Raw genomic sequence first — 26,839 nt, 5'->3', positions numbered from 1 at the left:
CCTGTCAGAAAAAGAAAACCATGATAGTGTTAAGACAACTGGGACATAAACGATGAGAACCATGTGATCGACAGCTGACCAATATGTCAGTGGTTAAACATCTTTTCTGGTTCTCATGTCAAACCCACACCTAATTGTACCCTCTCCATTCTCCTATATACTGTAAACAAACTAGTGACACATTTTATTGTTGATTTATAAACAACTAATATTCAAGTTAAATCTAAATGTGGAAACCACGTGCGTGCAATCTCAGTCTTTCAAATCTAAAACTCTTTTGCCTCTGCGAGTTTAAACTGGTAGATATAGTGTTCGAGCACAGAACTTATAACTCTCTCACACATAAACACACGAACCCAAAGGCCATTAATAAATGGAAACAAAGAACATTTATGAGAGTAAGCGACGCTTGGTTGGTGAAGACTAGTGAGATCTGTCTCCTAGCTCATTGATCTCCCCCAAAATACGCAAGATGATGATAGCACGCTGCTCCATTCAAAAACGCCCCGCAGAATTAATTACATGAGGCCATTCACCTTGAAATCCATCACTACAGGAATCCGTCCAAATCCAGCGTTTCATATTTAATCTGCATACATACTGTGGGGTTCAGTTTACGAGATGTTTCCATTAAATCGCGATCGCAAGAATGAAATGTAACGCCAGTGATAACAGGGCTGAAAATACTGAACTGTAACAACATCCTTCATCTGAGTCATGGCTTTGCAGGCGACACCATAAATTTGACAAGACTGGGAAATAGGCGATAAATTCATGCTGTTGAGGAAAAGATGTGCAACAGATTAAATGGCATCTGTAATGCCTCGTGTCTCTCCTTTACGGAATGGTCTTAACCTTGACATTGACGGCAGTTTTCTAAGCTATCAGATGCCCCTCCCCCCCCGAGGACATCGCCGTCTGGAGCTGAGAGGTTGCATGACATTTTACCAGTGAACCGGATAAGCAGCGAAATATAGCCAGATATGTATAGCAGGCGGCTTCGCCATCAGCAGAGACTGTCTTTGTGATTGGTGAAGTGAACAAAGACAGAGCCGAGCCAGGTCAGTGGCTGCCTGCTAGTGGGTTTCCTGACTGAACTCTCTAACCCTTGAATCCATTTTTCTCAGTGACCTCACTGCATTTCTGTGACTGTGTTTCTACATCAACAGTTCCACTTTTGTCTTGTCAGAGTGTTTTTGAAAGATTCTAAATCATTTGAGAGCAAATGGAGCAAAAAGGCCAAGAGTCTTATTAGCCCCATTAACCCAAAAAGCATCTAATGGAGTCCGGACTGCAGCTCACGCTCAAATGAATGAAAGGAGTTTGAACCAAATGAGCAAATGACTCGGCAACACTGACTCATGATTACTACAACCGCTGTTATGAAGTAGAACAGCATTTAAACATGGAGCATAGTTATTATTTATTGAAAGTAAACATATGATACAGCATTATATGAATGTTATAAACACATCATTTACTATATACAGGTGGTTTTAAGTTCTACAGTCATAACTCCAAAGCAGTGTAAGCATTTTGCTGCTTTTGTGTGGGAACGCTGATGTCTACAATTAATGGTTTTACAACACTATATCGATAATATGGTTCTGTGAGTTAAGGAAAGTGATTATTTATACATTACAGCTGACACAGTTAATCAATTAGTCTTTGAAAAAAAAAAAAGCTAAATATTCCCTGGTTTTATCTTAATGTTTGTAAACTTAAATAAGTGTTAATTTTGGACTAGACAGACGAAATAAGCAATTTGAAAATGTCAGGGTTTTAGAAAATTGTGAGATGTAATTTTTGCCATTTTCAGGGCTTTTTATAGAAAACACGAGTAATCAGTTATTAAAAAAATAAATGGTAGAGAGTCTTTGGTTTGACTGGTAGCCAGCTGGACTAGCTGCATACTATTGTCCATCTAATAAAGGCAAAATAACATATCAATCATAATAATTATAACTTCAAAATGATCATTAGTTGCAGCTCTATCACATTTAAAGTTCTCCTCATTAGATTAACTACAAAACTTTGGTCGTGCTAAAGACATGATACTTTAACCAAAGGCCTGTTGTTTATCAAGCATGTTCTCATTCTATGCTACTAGCATAACATTTATTTTTCAATTTATTTTTGTTTTCTCCAAATAATAGCCTAGGCAAACCTAGCAAGTCATCCGTTTTCAAGAGAGGATACAAGATCAGCTGCACATAACTGCTGCAACTATACAACCTTTATAGTGTTGCTAACGTGTCGTTTTTAAGTCCTTGTAGCCGAGTCGTTTTCACAACTACACACGGATTAAGAGCACAAAGCTTGATCCTCCACCTCACATAGCAAGCAAAAGCCATGCACAAGTTAAATCAGCCTTCCAAAACCGATTACCACACCAAATGGCATGTATCCCAATATACAATACAGGAATTCCCAAAGCCAATTTTCACAAGATGGGAACGCAAATAACACAAAGTCAAGCTACTGTTTACGCATACAAAATCTTCAAATGTATCATGTGCAACAAAAGGCGCCTGTACTGAGAAAGTTTATCCGAGGCCAGCTGAAAAAGAGCTTGCTTAATCTCAGTTCTTTGGACATGATTTCAAAGCCCTGATTTTCGATTAAAAGATTTTATCACAAGCTTTTTTTTTCCAACACACTCTGACTCACTCAATGCTTTGAGGAAATCTTATCTTATAAGATCTTTGAAGCATGGAAACATGATTACATGACAACAATTAAGTACAAGTTCAAGGGTGAATGTTCTCAAGGGTTATTCTGCATTCAACTTCTGATGTTTTTGGATGTGTAACCATTTTTGTGACTTGTATAAAATCCAGTGAAAAGGCAATAATCAAGCCAAATATTCAACAAAAACTACTCTTACATCATGGTTTTATGATGAGTGCGTTTCAGTCAGCATAACCTTACAAACAGATATCTGCTTTTAAATAAAGAAATAGGTGGGTTTCCATTTGTTGCCCAAGTACTTTTGACCAATCAGGTTTGAGCTGGCTTTGCTTGCATGCAGATCAACAGTCCATGTGTTGAGCAAAAAAAGGCAAAGGCATCGGCCAAAATGCAATACTGACTGCCATCAGCTTTCGTCTGATAATGATTTAGCCTTCTATTGGCTATAGTTGTTAAATGTATCTGCACTCATGAGCAGATATCTGTTTACAGAGATTAGTCATCTCTCAACTCAACAATCGACACATGGAAGAGGAAGTCTTGACCCCAATATCTGCTGGCTACAACGGAAACCCCCGAAATATGTCTGTCAGACCGTAGTCGATGGTTCCCAAGAGTGGAGTAAGCAACATTTACTGCCCTCTGAACAGACAAACTTTTGATGGAGTAATGTTGATTGCTATCTCCGGAGACAATTGTTTCACAGCTTTAGGGCCTCTCTTTCTGCTACTCTACTGTAATTACAGTGTGATTAAAAGTTCAGTCTGTAACCCTTCCCCTTTAAACGTAAATAACTTTCTGGGATGAAAGTAGGGACATGGAACAATGTTCCTCTCGCTGATTACCTTCAACAGTCTAAGTCTCCCAATGGAATTGAAGACAGTGACCTCCATCTACCTGTGTTCAAGAAAAGTCTGGTAGCTGTTTGCTCCCGAAAGATCTCAAAGTCTACCGGCCCTGATAACTCCTCCTCTACTCTCCCTTTCAGTCTCCATGCAGTTATGTGCCGCTACCGTCATTAACTTTGTGTTCTCTTTCCTGCAGTAAGTGCTTTTTTCCTCTCTGTTCTTGGTGTCCCTGTAGCTTTCTGCAGGTTACTGGACAGTGGTTATTGCCTGTTGTTCTCTATGGTGTTCTTTTCTCTCTGAGCTCTCCCTTCATCCCTACCGCTTGAGGCAAATGGCGACCGACCTCTGAATCTGGTACTGTCAAAGGTTTCTTCCTGTTAAAAGGAAGTTTTTCCTCTTTCCTGTTACCCAGTGGGAATTGTTGAGTTTCCCTCTGAAATGTAATTGAACTGAATTGATAACAGTTCTTCAGAAACAATGAGGTAGACACAGAACACAGCTCAGTATTAAGGGGCATTGAGGATGAGATATTATGTTCAGCTATATTAAATACAAGCACAGTCAGCCAACCATATTTTATCACCATTTTGATTATCTCCTTTGCTGTTGCTGGGAACGTTCTGGCTCACTCTAGAGTTACACACAACTTCAATCAGGACCTTTTCATCGCCTTTGTACTCCCTCCAACTCTTTCCTGAAGTGTTATAATCAGAAGCTGCAGTCAAAGCCGCCATCATCATCTCAGAGTTGGAATACGAGATGATGGCTTGGAGAAGCTTAGCTGGTAAAATGTCAGGCATGTTCAGCTGGAGGATTCGTAGGAGGAAAGAGGCCTGTAATTTTCAACACCAATTTCCTGTGTCTCAGTAGGAGCTCAAGAATAACCTCAGAGTTGGAGCAGACTTCAGGGTCGATGAACAGCTCTTCAACAGAAAGAGCTTCCGAACACTCAATTCTCTTTGTGGAGCTGAGACGTGGTGTTCATGTAACTGTGGTCAGTACAAAGCTGTAGTCAACTATTGCTGATGCTGTTCAAGACAGAGGTGATTTGGGAAGAAAACTACCATCTGCTGTGCTGTTTATATCGCAATCTGTTTATTCTCATGTTAACGCTAATGCGTAACCTCAAATCAATAGTTTATGTCCTCTTAGTACTTAATTCATTAAGTCAATATGATATAGTTCAGTTATTGTAATAAAAATGGACTTAAAATATTGTAAATATAACTGGCATGGACAATGTTTTATGATCCTAGAGCACTTGATGCCCAAAATAGAGCCTCCTTTTCAAGCTAAAATGTGTTGTACTACTATTTGTCTAAGTCCACAGAATCAGTAGCCAATTATTCCAACCAAAAACTAATGCAGTTGTTGTTGTTGATGCAATGTTCAGTTTTTGTTGAAACTGTTAGAGAGCCGTTGATACAACATTATTTTTTAGGATGCAGCTTGTGGAGCTCGAACTATTTTGTATTATACAGAAAGGTGTTTCTGTTATTTAGGATACCCTTATTGATATAAATGGAGTGCATTTTTCATTTGTGTCGGAAAGTAATTTGAGAACATGGCTCAGAAATTCAAGGGCACAAATGTTTTTTTTCAGGGTAAAGATTACTAATTTGAGGGACTAAATTATCACAGCGTCCATACTGATAACTGCCGGTCTTTACTGTAAAATGCACACTTGTTCTGTCATTTGAAAACCTTGAAAATATCATCGCTGGCATTGATCAAACAAACCAAGGTTGCCGTTGGGGAGGTGTAGCTCCGGGTCTTTCTAAAGTAAAATCTCCATCTCCACACCAAGGTTGCCATCCATCAAGCTGTCTGCATCACCACACTACACTATGTTGTAAAAGAAATCTGAAGTTACTCCAAATACTGTAGCCTGGATATTGGCAAAAGCTTGGAATCACCAACTGCATGACTGCATAACTATAAAGCCCACGATTACACATAACCAGCTGCACTGACTTGAGCATGTCATCAGTATGCCCGCAGGACCCGCTGCCTTGTTCGATGCTGCATAGCTAAATTACAGCATGAGCGTTGGTCAGCAGGAAGGCAAAAGTGGTAGTTCAAAGCTCAGCTCAAAGCTTCACTGAGGATGGGAAACCTGTTGGTCGCCGCTGACCATAACAAAGGGCCGCCCAGCTAAAGCAGAAAAAGAAGAAAAGTGACAGCGAAAATGGCACAGACGAAATGCACTCGAAGCTGCTATCACTACAACCCGAGCTCCTCAGGTTGCAACTGTACAGCCATCAAAAAGGTCGCTGTTAGAGACAAGTTGTTCTCTGATTTACCGGACAGCCAAAACCAAGTTCGTGTGTTCGTCTATGTGCGTGCGTGAGAAAGAGAGAGGAAGACAGCAATGAATCATTTCTAACCTTGAGCTGGTCTTTTGTCAATCTTTCAACATAAACATTAGCAGGAAAAGCTTCCTAATTATAGCTAATTATAATTATAGCAGGAAAATGATTCTCAAGAACTGAATTTTACAAAACAGAAAGCAAATTTAATTATTTTGATTATAAATACATTGGCACTAATAATCACATTGCAATCAGATGTTGCATTGTTTGTATTTTGTTAGCAGCGCTTACTCAAAGGAAAACAAAAAATGTCTGCAATGAATGCCCTTATTACATGAACAATGAAGTAGCTGGAGCTGGGAATTAATTGCATTATGTGGTGAAACGGGATGTACTGTTCTTACCTCTTCAGCATAGGTGTCACAAAGTTTGTTTCCCGAGAGTAGCTTATTTTTCAAGCTCTTGTTCTGAAAAAGAGAAAAGAAAGGAAGAAATAATGACATTCTTGTCTGCCCGGTATTCCGCACTGCATGTTCCCTTAACATTTTTGCTGCTTCATAAAAAAAAAAGCACTATTGACTTAGTGGGCCTCGGTTTCTCCGGCAGGGTGTTTGGCTGTGCAGGAGCTGTGGCAGCAAGTGCTCTCGATTTCAAACCAGAGTGAGGAGCTGTCAGGAGTGCTCCGTCTGAGGATCCGAGGGTGCACTCAGGTTCCATCTTGAAGGTCAGAAATGAAGCTCAGGGCCAGGGCCAGGGCCAGTCCCCCCCCCCCCCCCCAAAAAAAGGGTTAAAACTTTAAACGTGATCAGTAAAGCCTTAAAATCATTTGGCTGGCAATTAGTGGAAAGATGCCAAAGTATGGGTCATGGGGTATCGTTGTTTGGTGCCAGTTAAAATCTTTGCTGCAGTTTTAGAAATAATCCGGAGGCATGAGTGAGGTTTTTGACTTCGAAGGCAATACAGTATTTTACATTAATTATCTTTTCCAGTTCCAGAAAATGTTAACTATTATTTCATACAAAAAAGAAGCTGTTGCATTGCACAACTCTCCAGACAAAGTGCAGCATATATCAAAAAGTAATATAATCAACTTAATACAAAATGTGATTCTTCTTGTGTTTGTATATATTTCATGTCTTAGTTTTAAAAACATCCATTCCAGTGTTTCCCCCTAGCCACTCAGCCTTGGCAGAGGTGAATAGGTTGGATGGGATGGGTGCACAGGAAGTAATTAAATAAATAGTAGTTACTAAACATAACTACAGTTCTATGAGTACGTTCGCATTTAGTTTCTTTCAGGGTGGGCGGCAGGTCCTGCTGGCGGTGCAGCCCTCCCTCCCAAGATACTGGTACGAAAACACTGCATTGTTAATCAAGTATCAATAGTGCAGCCCTTGCTTCGACAAACGATCACACAAAGGATTGTGGCCACAATGCCAAGATCTTTCTCTCGGAAATGAGTCAGAGTAAAAAGCACTACTAGATGTTTAAAAGGTACTCTACAAATGACACGGTCAAAAGAGAGCAAGTAAAGACAAAGGAGAATGGAGCCTGGAAGTGATAACAGCATTTGAACGGGAGGGAATTTCCTTTTTTAATGGGCAATGATCTGTTAGTAAGATTGGTCCTAAACCAACTTAATGCTTAACCCAAAGTACCCATTCAGATCTCAGGATAACCAATCAAACAGCACAATCGACCATGACAAAAGCTTCAGTAAGGTCTACAAGAGGAAGTCAAATGGGACCGATTCCAGCACATGCACTGAGGAGACAGTTATTCAGACGGTCTCTTGCGTGTTTTAAAAGAAAGCAACTTAATTGAAGCAGTATTATTCACAGAACAGAACATACTGCACTCTGCAACATAATGTATACAAAATTATCCATATCATATATGAGGATTATGTGTGACATCTTCAGAAATTAGAAAAAAAACAAAACAGAACAATATAATTCATGTCATGTGTAGATGTTTTTTTTTTGTTGATTGTTTTGTATTGCAGCATGCTGTATGCAAATCTCAGGCGCTAGATTTATGCCGCCATATGCAGTTTGATAAAGTGGCATTTAAAGATGCGCGAAGGAACTGGGAAAATATTAATTAAACTCGTCACAGCCTTAAATATGTTGAGGAATAATGGAATCTAAAATTATCCAGATGGCTGAGGTAAGCTGAAGGGGATGCTATAACATTTGATACCAACAAAATTACTGCTGTTTAGTATCAAAGCTTGTACCATGTTCATTTTGTCAAAGGAAGCTAATGTAGTTATACACATCTTCATAATAATCATCATAATGTAGATATATTAGCTCTTTTCCTTGAGTCAACATCACATTTAACATTCTTAATGACTTTATCAATGAGGCTATTACCTGTAGTCGAGGGTCTATTCTTCAAATAGAACTCAAGCGAGAGCAATTAATATTCTACCAGCTATAAGTCAAGTAAACTCAATGATCAAAACACTAAGCCCCACATACTGTAAACACAAAGTGCAACCAACAGGAACTCCTTTTCCCCACTTGTTTTGCATGTGAACGGATCACAGTGTATGGACTTAGAGAGTAATCTGACAGACTTTGAAACAGTATAATACCTTAGCCAAGACAGTTCGACAGTCAATATCACGTACTGATCGTTGTGTATAACAGCCGGGTTTGGAAGTCACAGTGTCCGTCATTAAAATGATAAATCTTAATTAAAACTGCAGGCAGTGATATGCGGCCCTCGAACGTCGTGCAGCACGCCGAGGTCCGCATATTCCCCCTTGCAGTTTTAATTTATTTCTTGATCTCGTCCCTTATTCTTCTTCCTCAAAAACAAATTCCTTTTTTTGGCGGCTTTAACATTTTCAAAAACTCATGAAAGTTGGTGCCTGACGCATGTTTCATGAGGTTTGGAGCATCGTTTGACCTTAAACATCAACTTCCTGTGTCACGGTGAAACATCAAATGTAGCTGCATCGAACTGGCTATACTATATACTACATGCTCTATACTCTATAATATATATTCTATACTCTATAATATATACTTTATACTGTATATTCTATACTATATACTCTATACTATATATTCCATACTATATATTCTATACTATATACTCTATACGATATATTCTATACTATATACTCTATACTCTATACTATATATTCTATACTATATATACTGTATATTCTATACTATATACTCTGTACTATATATATAATATATATATATATATTGGGGCAGCACGGTGGTGCAGTGGTTAGCACTGTCACCTCACTTCAAAAAAGGTTCCGGGTTCGAATCCGGTCCTGGGCCTTTCTGTGCAGAGTTTGCATGTTCTCCCTGTGCTTGCGTGGGTTCTCTCCGGGTTCTCTCCGGGTTCCTCCCATCATCCAAAAACATGCACCTCAGGTCAGGTTACCTGGCGCCGCGCTAGTGGCAGCCTGCTGCAGCATCTCCCCCCTGAGAGCCCCCCTGCTGTAGTGAAGAAATTTCCCCTCGGGGATTAATAAAGTGTATAAAATTAAAAAAATAAAATAAAAAATATACTATATACTCTATATATTCTATACTATATACTCTATACAATACATTCTATACTACATACTATATACATAATGAATTTTGGGTCACTTTTTGGACCACATACTTTGGATATTTTGGATGACTTTTTTTTATTACTTTTTGGAGTATGACCTTTTTCTGAACTGACATCAAGTTACTTCTCTGTGAGGAGGCAACTGCTCTAACCAGTGCACAATGAAAAAAAGAGTCTCTTGGACTATTTATTTTGTTTGAGTTTTGTATTGTTGTTGACCTTTGGTTTGGTAGTAATATGACTGCACAGACAAACCCACACCTGTGTGGCTTACCCTTAGAGGGACTTGCCTTAGGAGGTCTCGCCCTCTGTGAACCATTTGGCTTACCCTTAGAAGGACTCACCCTCCTTGAACCACGTGGCTTACCCTTACAGTGGTTAGCACTGCTGCCTCTCAACTAGAAGGTTTGGGGTTCAATTCCACCCTCCCCCCTCCCTTCCCCTCTTTGTCAAGACTTTAAATAAAATTGTAAGTCAGTTTTGACTTTGAAGATGCCGGTCATTTTTTGAACAACATGCCAAAAATGGCGACTAAATTAAAAATGGTGGACTTTCTGTTGAGTTGACGTAACGGTGCAATGTAACTTTTTTTGTACATCTCGGTGTGATAAACATGTCCACCGAATTCCGTGCATGTAGCCGCCGGGGCATCTGTTTAGGGGGCGCTAGCGAGCCATTTGGCCACGCCCACTCGTGACTCCAGTAAAATAGGACATTTTTCGCCGGGAGAGACGGGCGTACCAACTTTCAGGAGTTTTTGAATATTATGATTCTAGGGCTTTCACACCTTAGGTGCTAAATAGCATAAATCAATTACTTTGTCACAGAGATATGTTTTCATCCTCACAAAACTGACTGATTTGATATAAAATGAACATCTGTCCGTCTGTCTGCCCTTCAGAAGCAGCCTCAGCTGTTGCGCTTTTGGCTCCAGTGCAAGTGGGGCAATTTGTTTATCCCCAAGTAGCACCGTCTGCAGTGCGAATTTTTTTTTTTAAAGTTCTATTACCACAAACAATTATGGCTTATAGCTTGTACATCAAATGAATATAGGGTAAAGATGACACACTCGGATGTGTTGTTTTGCTTCAGATAATAGATTTTCTGATTGATGTTGGAGACAGCTTAATGGTTTTAAGTTGACAAATTGGTTGTGAGCCACAGGAACGGTTTGGGCACAGAAGTCATACAGTTGCATACACTATGCTTATGTTTTATGACAATCGCTGACAACACAGCGGCATCTGCATGAAACAGCAATTAGTAATGCTTCCCAGTAGTCGCATTTTGCCAGTTAGCTAATTTTAGAAAGCTAACAAGCTAAATTAAGGCAGTGAACATTGTGAACATTATGAATGATAAACATCGTGTGAGCAAGCTGACATTAGCGTTAAGCTCAAAACGCTGTGCCGAAGTACAACCACACAGAGCCACTAAACATAGAAGTGGACTGTTAATCTTGTTTCCACTTAGTGGATATATATCAAGGTCAGTTTCGGCTAATATTATCACAATGAAGAGTTTGTCCTCAAATTATCTGTAATTATATGACTGCGTCTGGTGCCATCAAACGTTGTTTGTGCTGACTGATGGTAATCTCCAACATCCAAACTGATAGTTCCAGGGTACCGCTGATTAACGGGGGCAATATTTCACAATCAAACTAAAGATCATTATGTACTTTGTTCAGAAACTATGTTTGCTTCTGCATTGGATAATTAAAAGTATAAAAGCAGGAACTGTGCTAACACGGTGCTGAAGCGAGGTTCAGCTTTACAGGCAGCATTCACCATACTGTACATTCTGGACTCTGTCTTCCCTTTGCAATGCAATTCTCACACCCACACCTGTCCAGTTTACAGGACCCTCCAACCATTACTGTGCACGCACGCTGAGCCGAGGTAATGAGCTGAGATGCCAGTTGTTTTGTGATTCGGTGAGGGAGGAACTGGCCGAGTATCAATTCCACACAGTTGCACCTCCTCCCACCCCAACAGAGGGACCACCACTTGAGGACATGCAGAACTGGCAGCCATCATAAGATGTGATGTAGTTTAGCCCCAGGACATACTCGGAGTGAAAATAAGATCCTCTGGAGCTTCTGTGTCACAGTGCATTATGCAAAATCAGATACACTGAGCTGCCTATTTCGTAACGTGTTATTTCCTTGCAGCACTGTCATTCTACAGACCTGGAAATAAAGGGGCATTTTACATGTTGCTCATATTTTCCATCAGCACACAAATCAGTTGTATGAAATCTCTCGCAGATTGTTGCAGAGCCTTTATCAGTACTATTGTGAAGTTCCACTGTGGCCACAAATAACTCAATTAAAATAAAGGATGGCTTCTCTGTTTTGATCCACAATCATATTTCCTAGACTGACAAATTAAGTGAAATCAAATCAAATGAAATATAAAATCAACAAAACAAAACCTTAATTTACAGCCATAGACACGAATGGGCAATCGCTAACCATTTAAAGCAGTTCAGCACTGCCTATCTGCGTCGACTCACCAAAGTTATTTCCACACATTATGAAGTGCTGATATGCTGGCAGCCCCTGAGTGTTGATATTTACTGCCCATCTAGGTCAACTTTCACACCGCTGAACACCCATCAGTGCAGCATCCTTTTAGCCGTAGTGGGAAGAGGCACCGACCAACTCTTCCGGGGATTTTTAAAAAAAATGTTTTTTTTTAATCCCAGTCAAGTTGTTCCCACATTTACATCATGAAGTGTGGATTTAGTATGCATAATAAGCCTCATATTCATGTATCAAAAACCTCCCACACAGTCCAACCAAGTTTACATAAACCATCAAAAGTACACTGCAATTTTGTGTTGACATTTCTATTTCACACTAGCCATGTTGTTCACGTTGCCTGACACCACTTAGAGGTGGTGCAAGCGAGGCGCTGTTGTCACAACATATTTCATCTTAAAAGGTCAATAAAAGTAAAAAAAAAAAAAAAAAAACTCAAAATGACAACATGTTTTTGTTGCATCACTGCTGTAAAGAGTTGATTATGAAAATATAACTTCATTATTCCTGTCAATTAAAGGCCACAGTGAACTGTGCCCACGGAGGCGAACTGCAATCACTGTTTCTGGTAGAGAGAGAAAAAAGCCAGAGGTAATAAAATGCTTAAAAATATATATATATATTTTCTCTCTGAAATGTGGTCGCTCAGGGTTCAGTCAAGCTTTTAATAAACTTTTAAGAAGCATTTTACCTTCCTTAATGCATGATGTTTAATGTTTATACTTCTTGTAGAGAAGATAGCTACAGCATGACTGATACATTGAAGTAGACCAAAAGAATTAAGGGTCTGTCTGTACTCCCTGGTGGACGTGTAGTAGTTCTGTTTAGTTTCTACTACTACTCTCGTAGGCTCTTGAACTAATATTTATTTTCTAAAATACATTTTCTCATTGTTCCTGTCCACAGCAGCATGTGGCTTCGCTTCCATGACGGAACAGCTGCCTGCTTCTCTCAACTGGGGACGTGCCGAACACCATCTACTGAAGGTACACTGACTATAGATAAGCACCTCATACAACCCCACTTCAAAAACTGAAAACTATCCCTTGCATTGTCATATAACTGCTAACACTGAGGTTGCACAGACTTGCATCTGATTTAGGATCATACAAAAAAACGGTCCTGAATCCAAATTGAAAAGATCAGATTCCATATGATTTGTGCAGATCATCCAAAAAACAAACAAAACAAAACAAAAAAAGTCTTATAGGAGCAAAAAAACTGGCTACTACTACCTGCATTTACGAACGAGGCCTTTGTTGGGTCAGAGCTAGGAGCGCTGTTAGATAATAAGTTGCCACAGAAAAGTCTCGTTCTTGCATCCTAGACTTCACTACAGATGAACCTTCAAAGACTGTGAGCCAGCGGGGCCGGAGGAGGGGAATCATGGCATTATGGACCATTCAAATCATTATGGTTTTAAGCGAGCAACAAAGTCATTTGTTATGCATTCTCATTCATGTGTCCCATGTGGTTATGGTTGGCTCCCGCAGCATAATTTTCAAAATAATGAAGTGGAAAATGTTCAATTGTCAAAGTATTGGAATTAATTATGCACAAAAGCCTTTTAGACACCAAATTTTGAAAGCAGTATGCTTGTTTCCCCATGTCAGAGTTCTGCATTCAGTTTATGAAGAATGAGTCATAAGGATCAGCCATAACAAAAGCTCTTGTGGCACAGCTTAAAAGAAACTATCTGAATCTATATAACCCATCTATTGGTAATGTACAGAAAAATTTGGATAATGCAGGAAATATTTTCTGCTCAGCTTTTCAGCTATGTAAATTTTGATCTGTTAGATGAACATCAAAAAAAGGTCTGTTGATCAACTGAAATAGAAAAGAAACAGACACTTGGCTTATTGTTTATTGTCAGATCAGTTGTAAAAATAATGATAATGAATAATTAACTTTCTTTTCTGTTTTTTTTCTGACCATTAAACACGGTTGCTTATAAATATCAGTTTTAACCATATTCTTATTCATCTGACTTCTTTTTTTTGTTGTTTTTTGTTCCTTGGATCTCAGCCTTGCTCACAAGTTTAAAAAATGCATGTATATCATAAAGTAAAAACATATTCTCGGGCCTGCCTGTTTGACAGCCTCTGTCATATATTAATGACCAGACTCGTAACATAACATAACCAATTACAATCTCTGTCAGTGTACTCCAACGGTCTCTCAAAGCATGGAAAAAAAAGAAAAGAATAAGAAACACGCACTGCAACAAAAATTGAGGCGGGGCCTGCACGAGTAACTATGCCGCTGTTGAACACAGCTCATATAAATTGCTGGCATTAGCAACGCAAATGTTCACTGTGGATAAGCTATTAAATATGACATACCCCGAGAAATCTTACAGGGTGTTTGGCAGCTTGAGTTGAACTCATCTTGGCAGTTTATTAAGGACTCTTGAGGTCAAACGGGGGGGATTATGCAAAAGTCAAAAAGCTGCTTTCACTGTTTCCATTGTTCTGACACACAATCATAAGCATGCCGTGCTTTTGAAAACAGGTTGTGTTTTCCCCGTCTGCTGTGTTGACTTATCTGACAGACGCAGTGCCCCCAGAAGAAGGTAAGAAAAGAAATGGGAGTTACAGCGTCATACAACAAAATCATAACCAGCTATAATATGTTTTGAAATTGTCAATGCATCAGCACAATATTTTTTTGGGGGGTACTTTTTCAGGTGTTTGTTGTCGGTCCAGATGCACAACTGCATTATGATCATGCATTAGAATCTGCTCTGATGGAAAGAGCGTCGACGTCTTCATTTGACCCGACCGCGTGCTCCAGTTCAGGGTTTCTGTATAGATATTGCCTCTCTGCATTTCTCATCAAATAGCTGTTGAGCCGCAGCATAAGATGCTTGACAAGGCTTCGGGCTATTCGAAGAAAAGAGATAAGATGAACTCTATTGATCCTCTCGGGGAAATTGGGAAGGCTTGGCGTTTCAAAGGAGAGCTGAAATATTCAATGTGAAGTAGCCGGAATTACTATCAGCGTAATAATAGAGCTGGAGCCCGTTGCCGCGCTGACCCACCCACCTGAACACTAATCTTTCCTGGTCACTTAATTCATTGCCGTTCCGTGTATTTGTTCACGCCGAAAACGACTTGAACAATCTGATAAATCAGATGGGAATAGTGACAGCGAAGCCTCTAACGATGAGAGTGAACTATCTGAGAGATTAATTCAAGTGGCGCAACTGGACAACGTGAGGAATCCCTGGACAAATTGATATTACGTCAAACTGAATAAACCAAACCCAGATCTCCACTCTCTGAGCTGAAGTGTTAAGGTGGAACAAAATGCATGCGATCAAAGTAAGTTAAGTCCCACGTTTCCTCCGCAACTGATAGTTTTAACTGATTATTGTTAGTCTGTGAACATTGATCCTTCCACTGAATCAATGAGTTCCTTTTTAATAAAGACCATTATAATAGAATATTTAAGATCTGAGAAGTGATGAGCCGTAATCAAAAACCAGGCACATAATTTTTGTTCACCCACGTTCATAGCGAGACACACAGGCACTCCCACCGAGACAGAGGAGCGGTACAGAGAGGGTAAAACTCTGCCCCCTAAAGTGTCGTCATGATATAATTGGAGCCAACACTGGGTTTTTGCTGTGATTATACAGTACAAATATGTTCACAGATCGTTTCCCTTTATATTTTAGCTGGAAACTGCGCGGCACACGCTTGAAAAATAGGCATCAGTTCTATTTTATAAATGACGCACCGCACACAGCGGCTGCTCTAATCTGTTAATGTGGACGCCGAAGTGAAAAGACGCAGAGAGAGGTAACGCACGCGCCACACAGGCAGTGTGTTCCAGGACTTAGAGTCTTGAATTTCCCTCATTGAAGTTTCAAAATAGCAATAAGGATACTTTAAAAACAACAAAAAAAGAGCACAGATATTAGATGATAATGTAATCATATTTTCTGACTGATTATTACTAAAATGAATGGCCACTGTTACACAGAGGTTTATCTGAGGTGAGGGAAGGATATGATTGCAGATCAAGTGGAAGAGCAAGTTACCCATTAATGACGGGTGTGATAGTTTGATACAGAAACAGAAACTGCTCCCAGTGTGTAGGGGGAAAAAAAAGAAGTTCAGTGGGACAAAAGCATCCATTAAAACTGTAGGTAGGGGAAGCTTATTGATTAAATGATTAAAATAGTTAAAAATAGCCAAAGTTAGCTGGTTTCATGACTTGTTAGGACGTTTAGGGAGAACTACGTTTTTTTGTGTGTGCATTTATTCGCCTATTTTAACTTATCAAAGAGATGCAAAAGATCTTTTCTGTTTATTTGGTGTCATTTAGATTACCTGCATGAAGAACAGTAACATCCAGGGTTGATTCGTGAGGTATAGTTTAGTTGTTACATCGTTATGTATTTGGCTCATACTGTACAGTAGGAAGGTCCAATAGTTTTGATTAACAGTTTAATGTGTTTGCTTGCAAGGATGTGAGTAAACTAATTTAACTTACTAATGGAAACACATGGCGGCTCGAAGTCTTATTCTAACAGTGTTAGAGATGTGACAATATTTTCTGTAGCTGTTCTCATTATGTAAATTCTACAGCATCCAATTGAGAACTAAGAAGTTTGTTCATGAGTTATAATAAACACCTGCAAGGAGAAAATAAAGAAATCCTCATCAATAATATCAACAGAATCTTATTAAGTTGTCAGTTTGCTGCTTAATATCGTCAGCTTTAACTGTTAAAGATGATGGGTTATTTCTTATTACATCACAGTTGCAGTTGTTGTGCTTCCACTGTGTTGCAATCACTGTTTAAGTTAACAATATTTAAGGACATGTTTAAGTTACCAAAATACCAGAAGAAAATTCACCGCCAGTAGGGTACCGTTGGTTTTTACAGACTCAAAGCAGTTCAAGTGGAATGACAACAGTTACAGACCCTCAAAACAGTCCTGATTTTCACTAAAGACATTATACCAGTTGTTTTTTTTTCTCAAAAGTCACAATGGCTTTTTCAGAATTACCACAAACCGCATCAGCTAACGTCTGACCATTATATTTCAAAACAGCCGGCTAAAATCAGTAACATCAGAGGGATTATTTGGACCAGCAGAAAAAACATGTACATGAGTGCACACTGAGAGAAGTAAATGACAGATAAATCTCGCTGTTTCTGCGGTGGGTGACATTAAAAAGTAGTTGGAAAATACTTTCTGTAAAAACCAGAACAAGAAAGACGCTAAATGGACAAACTGGGTAAATTAATGCATTACAGTTAGTGTCAGTGTGACATTTAAAGTCTGTTTTTCAAGTTCACAACGTCCTGCTCAGAACTCTTGAGTATCTAAATGCAGGGTGTTCTCGTCAAAAATCTTTGTTATATGTTTCAGTTTTAAAACAAATGAAAAATATTGTTTTTCCAGTTCTTTAAACCTTCAATGACTTAATCCAGTGAAGGCTTTAAAATCCCTGCATCAGTCGGGCTCTTACACAAATATTGATTAAAGTCACTTTAAGCTCTACACACACCAGATTACTACTTGAGGACTTCATGAAATTAAAGTATTCACACCTACATCTATCATTAAGGCGATGAATTTATACAGAAGAAGCGAGACGTTTCCACGCTGAGTAGGGAGACGAGCTGTGTGCAACATACCACCAAAGCCATTAACACTTTTCACAGAGCTTCAAATATCGTCAAATGAGAGGAGGGTAATTCGATGACCTCTGTCTTCAGTGATGTTTTCTCAGGTAATTTGCTGTGAATTCTTTTTTACTTAACACATCATAGACGTGATAGATTTGCAGATTTAGATGCATCTTGGCAGAGCGAAGCGTGGCTGATATTTTATCACCCGCATCTCCCGGGAATCCACAAGAACATCGAAACAAAACAACTGTGATAATTACCTGGAAGGTTTTATACATTAAAAAGTTTAGAAGAAAAAAAAAAATCACACTGAACTAACATTTTTCTTTTGGTTGATGATTGTAGTAAAAAAGCAAAAGCTTAAAATACTTTGTCAGTTCATAACAGAAGGTTCTTTCCATAAACACATCAATTAAAATAGGTAACAAAGTCATATAATCTGTATACTTGAACATCTGTTTATGTTTTGCCATTCTGCAAAACGTGAGCACATACCAGCCTCTGAATCTTTATTTAATACCCTGGTTTAGCTGTCAATCTGCACCACAGTCATCTAAAGTAATCTTAATGTAATCTTAATGACATATATATATATATATAAATATATATATATATATATATATATATATATATATATATAATATATATATATATGTGGGATTAGGGTGATCGCATTAATCGTTTTTTCAGTCAAGTAAAAATGACTTGGAACATTCTGATAAGATTAAAAATCAAAGAAGTATATTATCATTCCCCCTACAGAACTTTCTTGGGTAAAACTTTCCATCGGCATAATGATATAGGAATACTGTTCTTCTGGTCTGAAACTATTCTCAGATGTCTTGACATTGTCTCGGGGGTGTGAAGACAGTTTGAGATTGAAAGTCCTGTGAAGCCACGGTGTTTGTTTAAACAGCCTCCAGCGACAATAAAGTGAGAAAAAAAAGCAGCCATAAAATGTAATTTTCTGAACATCTCAGAAATATCTGCAGTCACAGCCTTCATCAGTCTTGAAACACTTGGATGTATTTCTGTAAAAAAAAAAAAAAAAAAAAAAAAAATTGGACCGTCCACTTTATAGTGTCACAGCCGAATACCACAGAAAACTGGTCACTTGTCTGGAAGCAGAGGGCCAGAAATCAATATCCATGGCAGGCTGTGAGGAATAAAGCAAAGCTGCTAAGTGACAGCGTGACACCAACCCTCCGAACACATGCAGCCTGTCTTTACCTCTCGCCAACAAGTTTCTATGATTTGAGTTCAGCACCAGTGCCCGCAAAGCCACACTGAGCCCAAATTCAGCAGTAAGTGCAAAAAACAATGAGGAGAGTGACACAAATTTAATCCCTCTTGTAGAAGAAAGTCTAGGACTTATGCATAAATGTAGGAGTTGCCAGCAGGTGGCTGAGTTACCCCGACATCCCACACACTGGAAATGAGGAAGTATGATTTTTCACTTGGAGCTGACGCAAAAGCTCAGTTAGAAGTATCTCCTTGATGGTGTTTGTGGGTGAGTGTTACTCCGCTTTCACTGCCGAGCTGGAGGGTTGCAATGATTCACTGCTATGAATTTTCCAATGACTCATAAAATACAGCTGTATATTCTCTATAGATTTTGGATCATCAAAGCCCTCAACAAATCAGGCTCCTAGGCAGCGCATTGGTTCAATCAGAGATCCTGCTGTGTAAATGTGGACATCCGACGAAACGTGTCAACAAATACTGAAGCGGTGATTTAACCGGTCGAAAGAAGTGGTTAAACTACACTCGATCAGTCTTTGTATAAATAGGCAGCATTCATCATTTCAACAGCACTTAACGCCTGTTGATGTGCTAAATATAGAAATACCAGCCTGTTCTCATGCCTAGGGCGTCACATACTGATGTTTTTTTCACAGCCGTTCGCGTCAGAGATACGCAGCAGGAGCCCTTTGGCGTCTGAGACATGGTATGGTGTGAGGATCTTTTCCAAACTCTAACCAAGTAGTTTTCGCGCCGAGCCCAAACGGGAACCAACACTGACGTCACCCGTTGGTTTGGGAACGGCCGTTACGAAGCCTCGAGTTCAGATTTTGGCCGGCGTCATCTTGCTAGTCCCGAGCTGTTCGCAGCTGAAAGTGACCACATTTGGAACCTGACTGCACCACAGGCCTGTCAAACAGACACGGCTTTTTGAAGCTTATTTTTGAATTAATGACGGGATAATTTTCAGATGGACTGCAATAAAAACTAATAAGAAGGAGTGACTTTAGATGGCAAAACCAAAATAACTTGTGGAAAAATTGTTATTGACTTCGAATTTTCTGAGAGAAGTTGAATGGGAGTCTATGGGGTCCAAGGCTTTTTGGGGCCAACCTCTAGTGGCACTTTGTGGTATTGCAACTTCAGGCACTTCCGCATCGGCCTAATTCTTCAGACCCGGAAGCTACGTCCACTTTTATATACAGCCTATGGCCTCACCCCAACCAAAAGGTGACGGTCACATTTAACCTCAACCATGAGCTTTTCCTCACCACAACTATGTCATGTTGGGTAGCTAAATGTAAAGCACCTTTGAACGTCATTATTTGACACACTGGGAATAAGAACGCATTCCAGATACAGGCTGCTGATGTGTAACCACCTTATATGTAATCCAGACACCTAAAAACCGAAGCTCTTTCACCATCTTTTAACCAGAATTTATGTCGACTGGCCAGGTTATCACCAAATATTTAAGGTTTGCTGCAAGTAGCACATATGAACATCCCTGTTCATTTTTAGCTACTGTAGTCTAATATATATATTGAACAGCTGTACAGACGGGGAGTCACACTAACTTTCATCGAAGAACTCTGTGTCTGTTGGTTTTAGGATATTTCTGGTTGTGATGGTTTACTGTTAGCTGCCACAGACAGAAAAATAAAAAGGAGTTCTTGTTTATGTCCCTTCTGACTGTCACACAATGGAAACGAATGGCAAAAGATTGAAAAGCTGACAGTGACAGCATCCCACGTGGTTTTATAGCAGCATACATTTTGGAACAGCGGGTGCTGCTAAATGTGGAAATATTTTGGACACAATTCATTATGGAGGTAGCAACCCTCTGCTGCACTTGTACGACAATAGATTAGAGACTTGTGTCTGTGATTTCTAACGTAGTTTGAAAATGGTTTACGGTTTCAAACTAATTGCACAATCTCAGGCTATAAGAATGATACATGGGGGAGTCTGGAAATGAGAAATATCACCTGTAGATAAAACAAAATAGCTGTACTTGCTATTTCACAGACAGTAACCGCAATTTATCTTTCTGCATATTACAGCACTTTGGCAGTATTGGGAGGAAATGCAGATTTAATACATACCGCCCTCTGTGTCCCAGAAGGAACACGCCCTCCTGTTAGTATGAGAGACCGAGCTTACACATTGTGCTTTTCCGGTTTACTTCCCGCTTCAGATTTCATTACAGACAAGCGAGGGCAGAATTACTGTACTTCCTGATTTGAAGGTTGTCTAAATAACCCTTTTCTTCTCACCGACTCTGCTAGATTTGCTCATTGTGTTATGGACAAATTCAATGCACGGAAGAAAAAAAAGAAGTCCTCACCCAGGCTTTTAATAAGTCTCAACTATCTTTGCAAATTCCCCAGCTGTGGGTTATCAGTTCTAATTAAAAAAAAACAACACAGGATTAGAAAAGTGAGTGCAGAGTGGATCACGAAATTACTCATCCTGACGTCATCCATTGCGTAAGCGGCCCTGCCGATAATGAATGGACAAACATCAGTGTCAGAACACATCTTCAGCACAGCAGCCTCTGCTACTGATGATAAAGTCTGCAGCCTAAAATGGATCACAGACGTTGTGTTTTAAATTCACTGCAGGTAATAAACGTGCTGCTCGGTGGTATCAAAATCCTGTAGACTTTATGTTTCCTCTTTCATATCTGTAACCCCGAAAAAAAACTGTGTGTGAAATAAACACGTTGACATAAATTGAAAGTATGAGTTCGGTCTCTGCATGAAAAAGGACAATTATGCGAAAGAGAAAACAAGAAAGTCTGACAGTGAACTTAGCGGGGTGGATATACACATCTGCCCTCAAATTTAATTTGCCCAGGTTTGTGTTTAGATACATTTTCATACCTGGCTGAAGTTTTCAAATCAAAGCCTCATTCATTTTATTTATCTTCAAGTTAAGGGCAACTCTAAATAAGGAGTCTGTTACTCAATAGTTGCTGATTGTGGGGGGTTGTCTTACATCAGCTCGTAGAAATATCATCAATCGCTGCTGACTGCTCATTTGTTGTTGTTTTTCCGAAAAATTTGATCATATTTACCGACATGCAAACGTTAGATTTTTTTTTTAAAATCTCGTTTAAAACCATCAGAATAGAGACACCTGCTCTCACGTCGTGACACCTTTGATGAGTGATTGACAGTTATTAGTCAAACATCTCATTTGGCTTCTTGTTGGGCTGAACATGGCTGCTGCTCTATTTTGGGATCAGGGTTGAAAAGGGGCTCAACTGGCTCAAACATATTGTTTTATTGCTGTGACATCCTAATGTTACTTTTGGACTGTCTGCCACATTTGCATATTGCCATGGCAACCTAAGACACATGGATCTGCTGTTTTGATTTAATTTGCATCTTATCAAAATGCTCATACCATCCTGGCATCTGGGCCCCTTTGGAAAAGTCTTAATACAATATGGTAGTTTTTAGTTGTTACTTTGCATTAGTGCTTTCAAAGTAAATCATGTGTACACTATATCGATATATAGTGTGGAAAAACAAAACAGTACGTTTTTGGTAGAGCTCCAAAGAGAAGCTTCGGAGAGATGTAAAACTATATAAAGATGGTTTTTGGTAGGGAAAATTACTCAAATATCTTATTAATATCAACACTGCAAATAAAACATTGTAAAAGTATAAAATACAGGAGCTTCAAGTCCTCATGTCTCCAAACATTATTTAAATAGATTATTTGGGGAATGAGAAATTACTTTGGGGGTCAACGCTTTCCATTTTCTAGAAATATGCAACCTGCTCCCTCGAGGGAAAACAGGCATTATTCTGTTTTAAGGGGTCGCAACCTGGAAAAACTGGACTCCAGCGTTTAATCATGTCCAAAATTGCTAAAAGAAACCCAAAACTCAATATTCATTCAAGGTCATGATGAGGTCAGGTAAGTAATGATCATTATTTTCCACTTATTTTAAAGCATAACACACCATCACACATTTGTGTGTGCAATTTGTGAGAGATTGCCATCAACGTACACACTTAGGTAACTGTGTACTTTCATTACATTTTACTGCACTTTAATCTATTCCTGCCATCAAACTGGGCCCCTTCCATTTACGACAAAAACACTGTTATTCTTGCTGGATGACAAGTCAATCATCGCTCTTGCGTAACAAGTCAGGTCTGCTGTCTCAGATATGTGGGTGCAATCGATCAGGCTCCATTTCGCCTGTCTGTTCAGTGCAAAAAGTGACAACGCATGTCATCTTCCGTCTCACCCCATTTCACTTAAAACTCCATTTTTATCAGCAGACTTTGGCTCTTAATGCGTATCAGCGACGGCATGTGTGAAATTAGCTCTAATAGAGTCTGGATGGCGTTGAGAGCCTCTTTGTGTTAATGCAGTGGCTATTCAGCGGTTGAATAGTGTTCAGGTGGATCAGCGAGGAGGCAGTAATGACACGCAGCTGTTGTGTGGAGAAGTAACCAAAAAAAAATGGGTAATTATTAAAGTTTATTTTGCATGAGGCTGAAACATGTGGGCATTTAAAGTCTGAATATTAAGAAAAATGCTCACAACAGTTAGCTCTATGTATTCTGCTGTGCCTAAATCACGTTAAAGTGCAATACAAGTGACTTTTAATATTTTCCCTTTATCTCTTTTTGATGCTCATAACAGGAGAGCATATGGTATCAATCTGAAGTTCTTCTAAAACGAGAGCTGCATAGTTTGCTGGACCATAACATTAAGCCTCTATGAACTTCAGTGGTTTCATCTGCTTTGTCTTCGTCCCGTTCAACACACATAATGATGCAATTTCCATTTTCTGCCTACTTCAGTTTCTTGTCACTTCTTTTTTTTTCAGGTAAAAGTATCAGAGAGATCCAGTAAATGTCCTGGTGTGTGATTTTTTTTTCTTCTTCTTCTTCCTGCCATTTAGCCGGTGAAATTACATCGGGATGACATGAAAGGAAGAAGACAATGACGGGAAGCCATTTTAAAATAAAAAAAAACATCAGCATCAGCAGCAAGGAGCCGAGTGTGTGGCAAAAGAAGTCTATTATAATGCTCCGTGAGAACCTGATGAATCCCAGCGGGATCCAAGTCGGCCTGTAAATCATTTTCCCTCAAAATGCTCATAATAAGCCCTGGAAGCAAATCACTGATAATGACTTCACAGTCATTGCAGCCGTAAAGCTTCCCCACTGACGCCACAACCCGACTCACAGGGATATGCGACACGAAAACACATTTTAAAACCTAATACTGGTATAAACAATGGAACTTATTGACTTTACATATATTACCGTCAGCCTTGTCATGAAAATTGTATTCCCCTTTATTATTTTTGTAGTAATAAAGAGTGGTCTTGGTCCCAAGATCACTTTACGAAGGTTCTGCGTTGTCTTGGACACAATTTCTGCTCGGTCGTCTGGGCCTCAAATTAAGAGGACTGGACATTTTATCGTAAGAGCAGTCAAAAACACAACAGCAGAGATATCACTGTGCGTTGTTGGATTTATTTCTTAGCATATTGCTCACATATTGATTGATCCTTTAGGAATTAGATGCAGATATTTTTTGTCTTATTTATAACTTAGCCATTGCTTCTAGTAGCGTGACTAACATAGTGTCAGCCTGGTATAAGTCGTCAAAGAGGCTCCAGATCCTTAGAATAGCTGTATGTTTAGTATCTTGTGACATGTTTTCAAATAAATATTAATGGCTAATACTGACCAATAGAAATGTGTTAATTTGTTCTCCATTTAACTATAAAAAAAAACCAAACAGTGTTTCTGTTTTCTACTTTGAGGTCTCTGAGAGAAATGTTTGCTGATTGTCTCCACAGTGTACGATTCACTCAATCAACAGCCGGCAAGTGATTCATGTTGTAGGAGGTTTTCATGACACGCCACAATCAACCTCTCCAAAGCACAAACAGAGCATCCTCCAATCGCAATGATAGATCACTAAACACACATCTGCTGTCGCTTCGTGGCATACGAGCGGAGATGGGAAAGGCTTTCATGTTTTCTGCTTAAGTCACTTGGAATAGTTTGCAGAAAGAAATTAAAGAACTCAAAGCCAATCCTTTGTGAATTGTTTCTGTTTTTTTTTTTTAGCTCATTTTAGCTTCTTTAAAACTGACAATTGTTCTGTACCTTGTGTTTTCCTTGAACCTTCACACGTTCTCTCAGCTTGTTTTTAGTGTTGTTTTATCAGAGTGCCTGATGCCTGATGTTGTATTACTTCATCTGAAGATGAGAAGCTGCTGTCATGGCTAGATCTCACTCGTAAACAGGTTGTTGACCACGTACATGGTTGAAAAAAGTTTGACGAATTGAAATACGTTAGAAGCTAGAATTTATTCCGGGGTTGCTACATTAGACTGCATTAGTTTTAAATTGGAGCACCTGATAAACTGGAAACTCAGGGTAAATTATTCCTAGACTAATGATCAACATAAAATAGTAGGCACATGGTGATGTAATCCATGCAGTCACTCATTAAAAGTTTATTTCTCAAAAGAGAAAATAATACTTTAAGTTTGAGCTGCTTACACGGAGTGCGTTGTATCTTCTATCTGCTTCTGGTGGAAATCATTGATCTCCTTAATATGGTAACTAAAAAAAAAAACCCCACAAATGAGTAACGACTTGTATAAAAACAAAGAACTCAAGGTCAAATCACAATATTAATGAAACAGTAACTTCCAGAAAAAAAACATGCTGGAGGCTATAGTAGCATACATTAGTTACAAATTGAGGTTGGTCTGTCACCGAGGAGAGTGGTAGAAAAATGATAATGCTTGAACATTTTGACCTTTGGGTTTCTGCACGCAGAATTTACACACAAGCGTATTAGATGCAGGGAAATGTTTCTCATGATTCCCCACATGCAGTCATGACCTAAATGTCACAGTGGCACAGATGTCAGTGGAGTTCCCAGACTTCTATTGACCTCAAGTGACCCCTACTGTATCTTATTATAAAAGGCTCTCGAAACCTACGGAGATATTTTCTAGGACATGTAGATCGGGAAGAGGAAAAAGGCAAACCTCAAAATGTCAACAACGAGACACTCGTAGCGGAGCAACAGGGTCGATGTAAAATAGTTTTTGCCGCTGCCTCGTCCTCCTGCCTGCAGTGTAAATCTGAGTAAATAACCTTAACGCTGCTTCAGCTGGTGTGAAAAAGCATTTACACGGAAATTCCACCGAAAGAAAAGTGCTGCTTATTTTTTTGAGTCTCTTCAATGCAGTTCAGTTAACTCCAATTCCAGTCTAACAGTTGGCAAAGCTGTTTTGCTAGCTCTTTGTTTTGGCAAGATTAGTGTGTACGTTGGTGATTGGCTTATGGTAATGCGGTTTAGCAGGAGGCCCGGGATCATAACATGTAATAACATGAACTCCTACGGAAGCTGCACCAATTGTAAACCAACGTTGGATCATTTTCATGCCTCGGCGTCAGTGCCTTGGATTTATTTCCAAATAAAGATGTTGTTTAAGAGTAAAGGCTTCTCTAATTGTTCAACACAAAGTCAAACCGTGGCCGTCTTCATGGGTCATTTAGTCAGTTAAAATGTATCTGCTGCACAATTTTGCCGACTTGCGCGAGCCCCTGCAGTGAAAATCACTTGACTGATTATAGAAGTGTCTCATTTACTGCCGATTAGCCCCGCATGGAGTCTAGCAGGTGAGAACAAACTCAATAGATAACATTCATTGAAATGTCCTGCTACCTCAGAAATTGCCTTCTTAAAGCACCTACGACACAATGTTTGAAGTCTTATCTACTTTAGATGTTATGTCTGTTTCTGTAGTGGACGAGGATAACAGATCCCGGGATATGTCGCTGTCATGTCGGCTCACCGGGGAAGTGACTGTGCAACAGAATGAGATATTAGAAAGGATAAATGTCACAACGGGTGGGTGACGGTGAAGATGCATTTTGGTAACATTGCAAGCA

General features: G+C 39.3%; 1 protein-coding gene across 1 annotated transcript in view; it reads right to left on the bottom strand.

Annotated features, from left to right (window-relative positions):
• luzp2 (leucine zipper protein 2) overlaps positions 1–26,839 on the bottom strand; it is a 144,837-nt gene that overhangs the window by 31,412 nt on the left and 86,586 nt on the right. Inside the window, exon 6 of the mRNA XM_069705453.1 lies at positions 6,256–6,318. Within this exon, the coding sequence (XP_069561554.1) occupies positions 6,256–6,318 (63 nt within the window). The remainder of the gene's footprint in view (positions 1–6,255; positions 6,319–26,839) is intronic.

The sequence above is a fragment of the Brachyistius frenatus genome, unplaced genomic scaffold, assembly GCF_029030835.1.
Source record: "Brachyistius frenatus isolate BFR_SWC_R1_liver_20210118 unplaced genomic scaffold, ASM2903083v1 Contig_56, whole genome shotgun sequence".
NCBI lineage: Eukaryota > Metazoa > Chordata > Actinopteri > Embiotocidae > Brachyistius > Brachyistius frenatus.
Note: the sequence above shows the minus strand (reverse complement) of the source record. Positions and strands in the feature narration are given on the sequence as shown.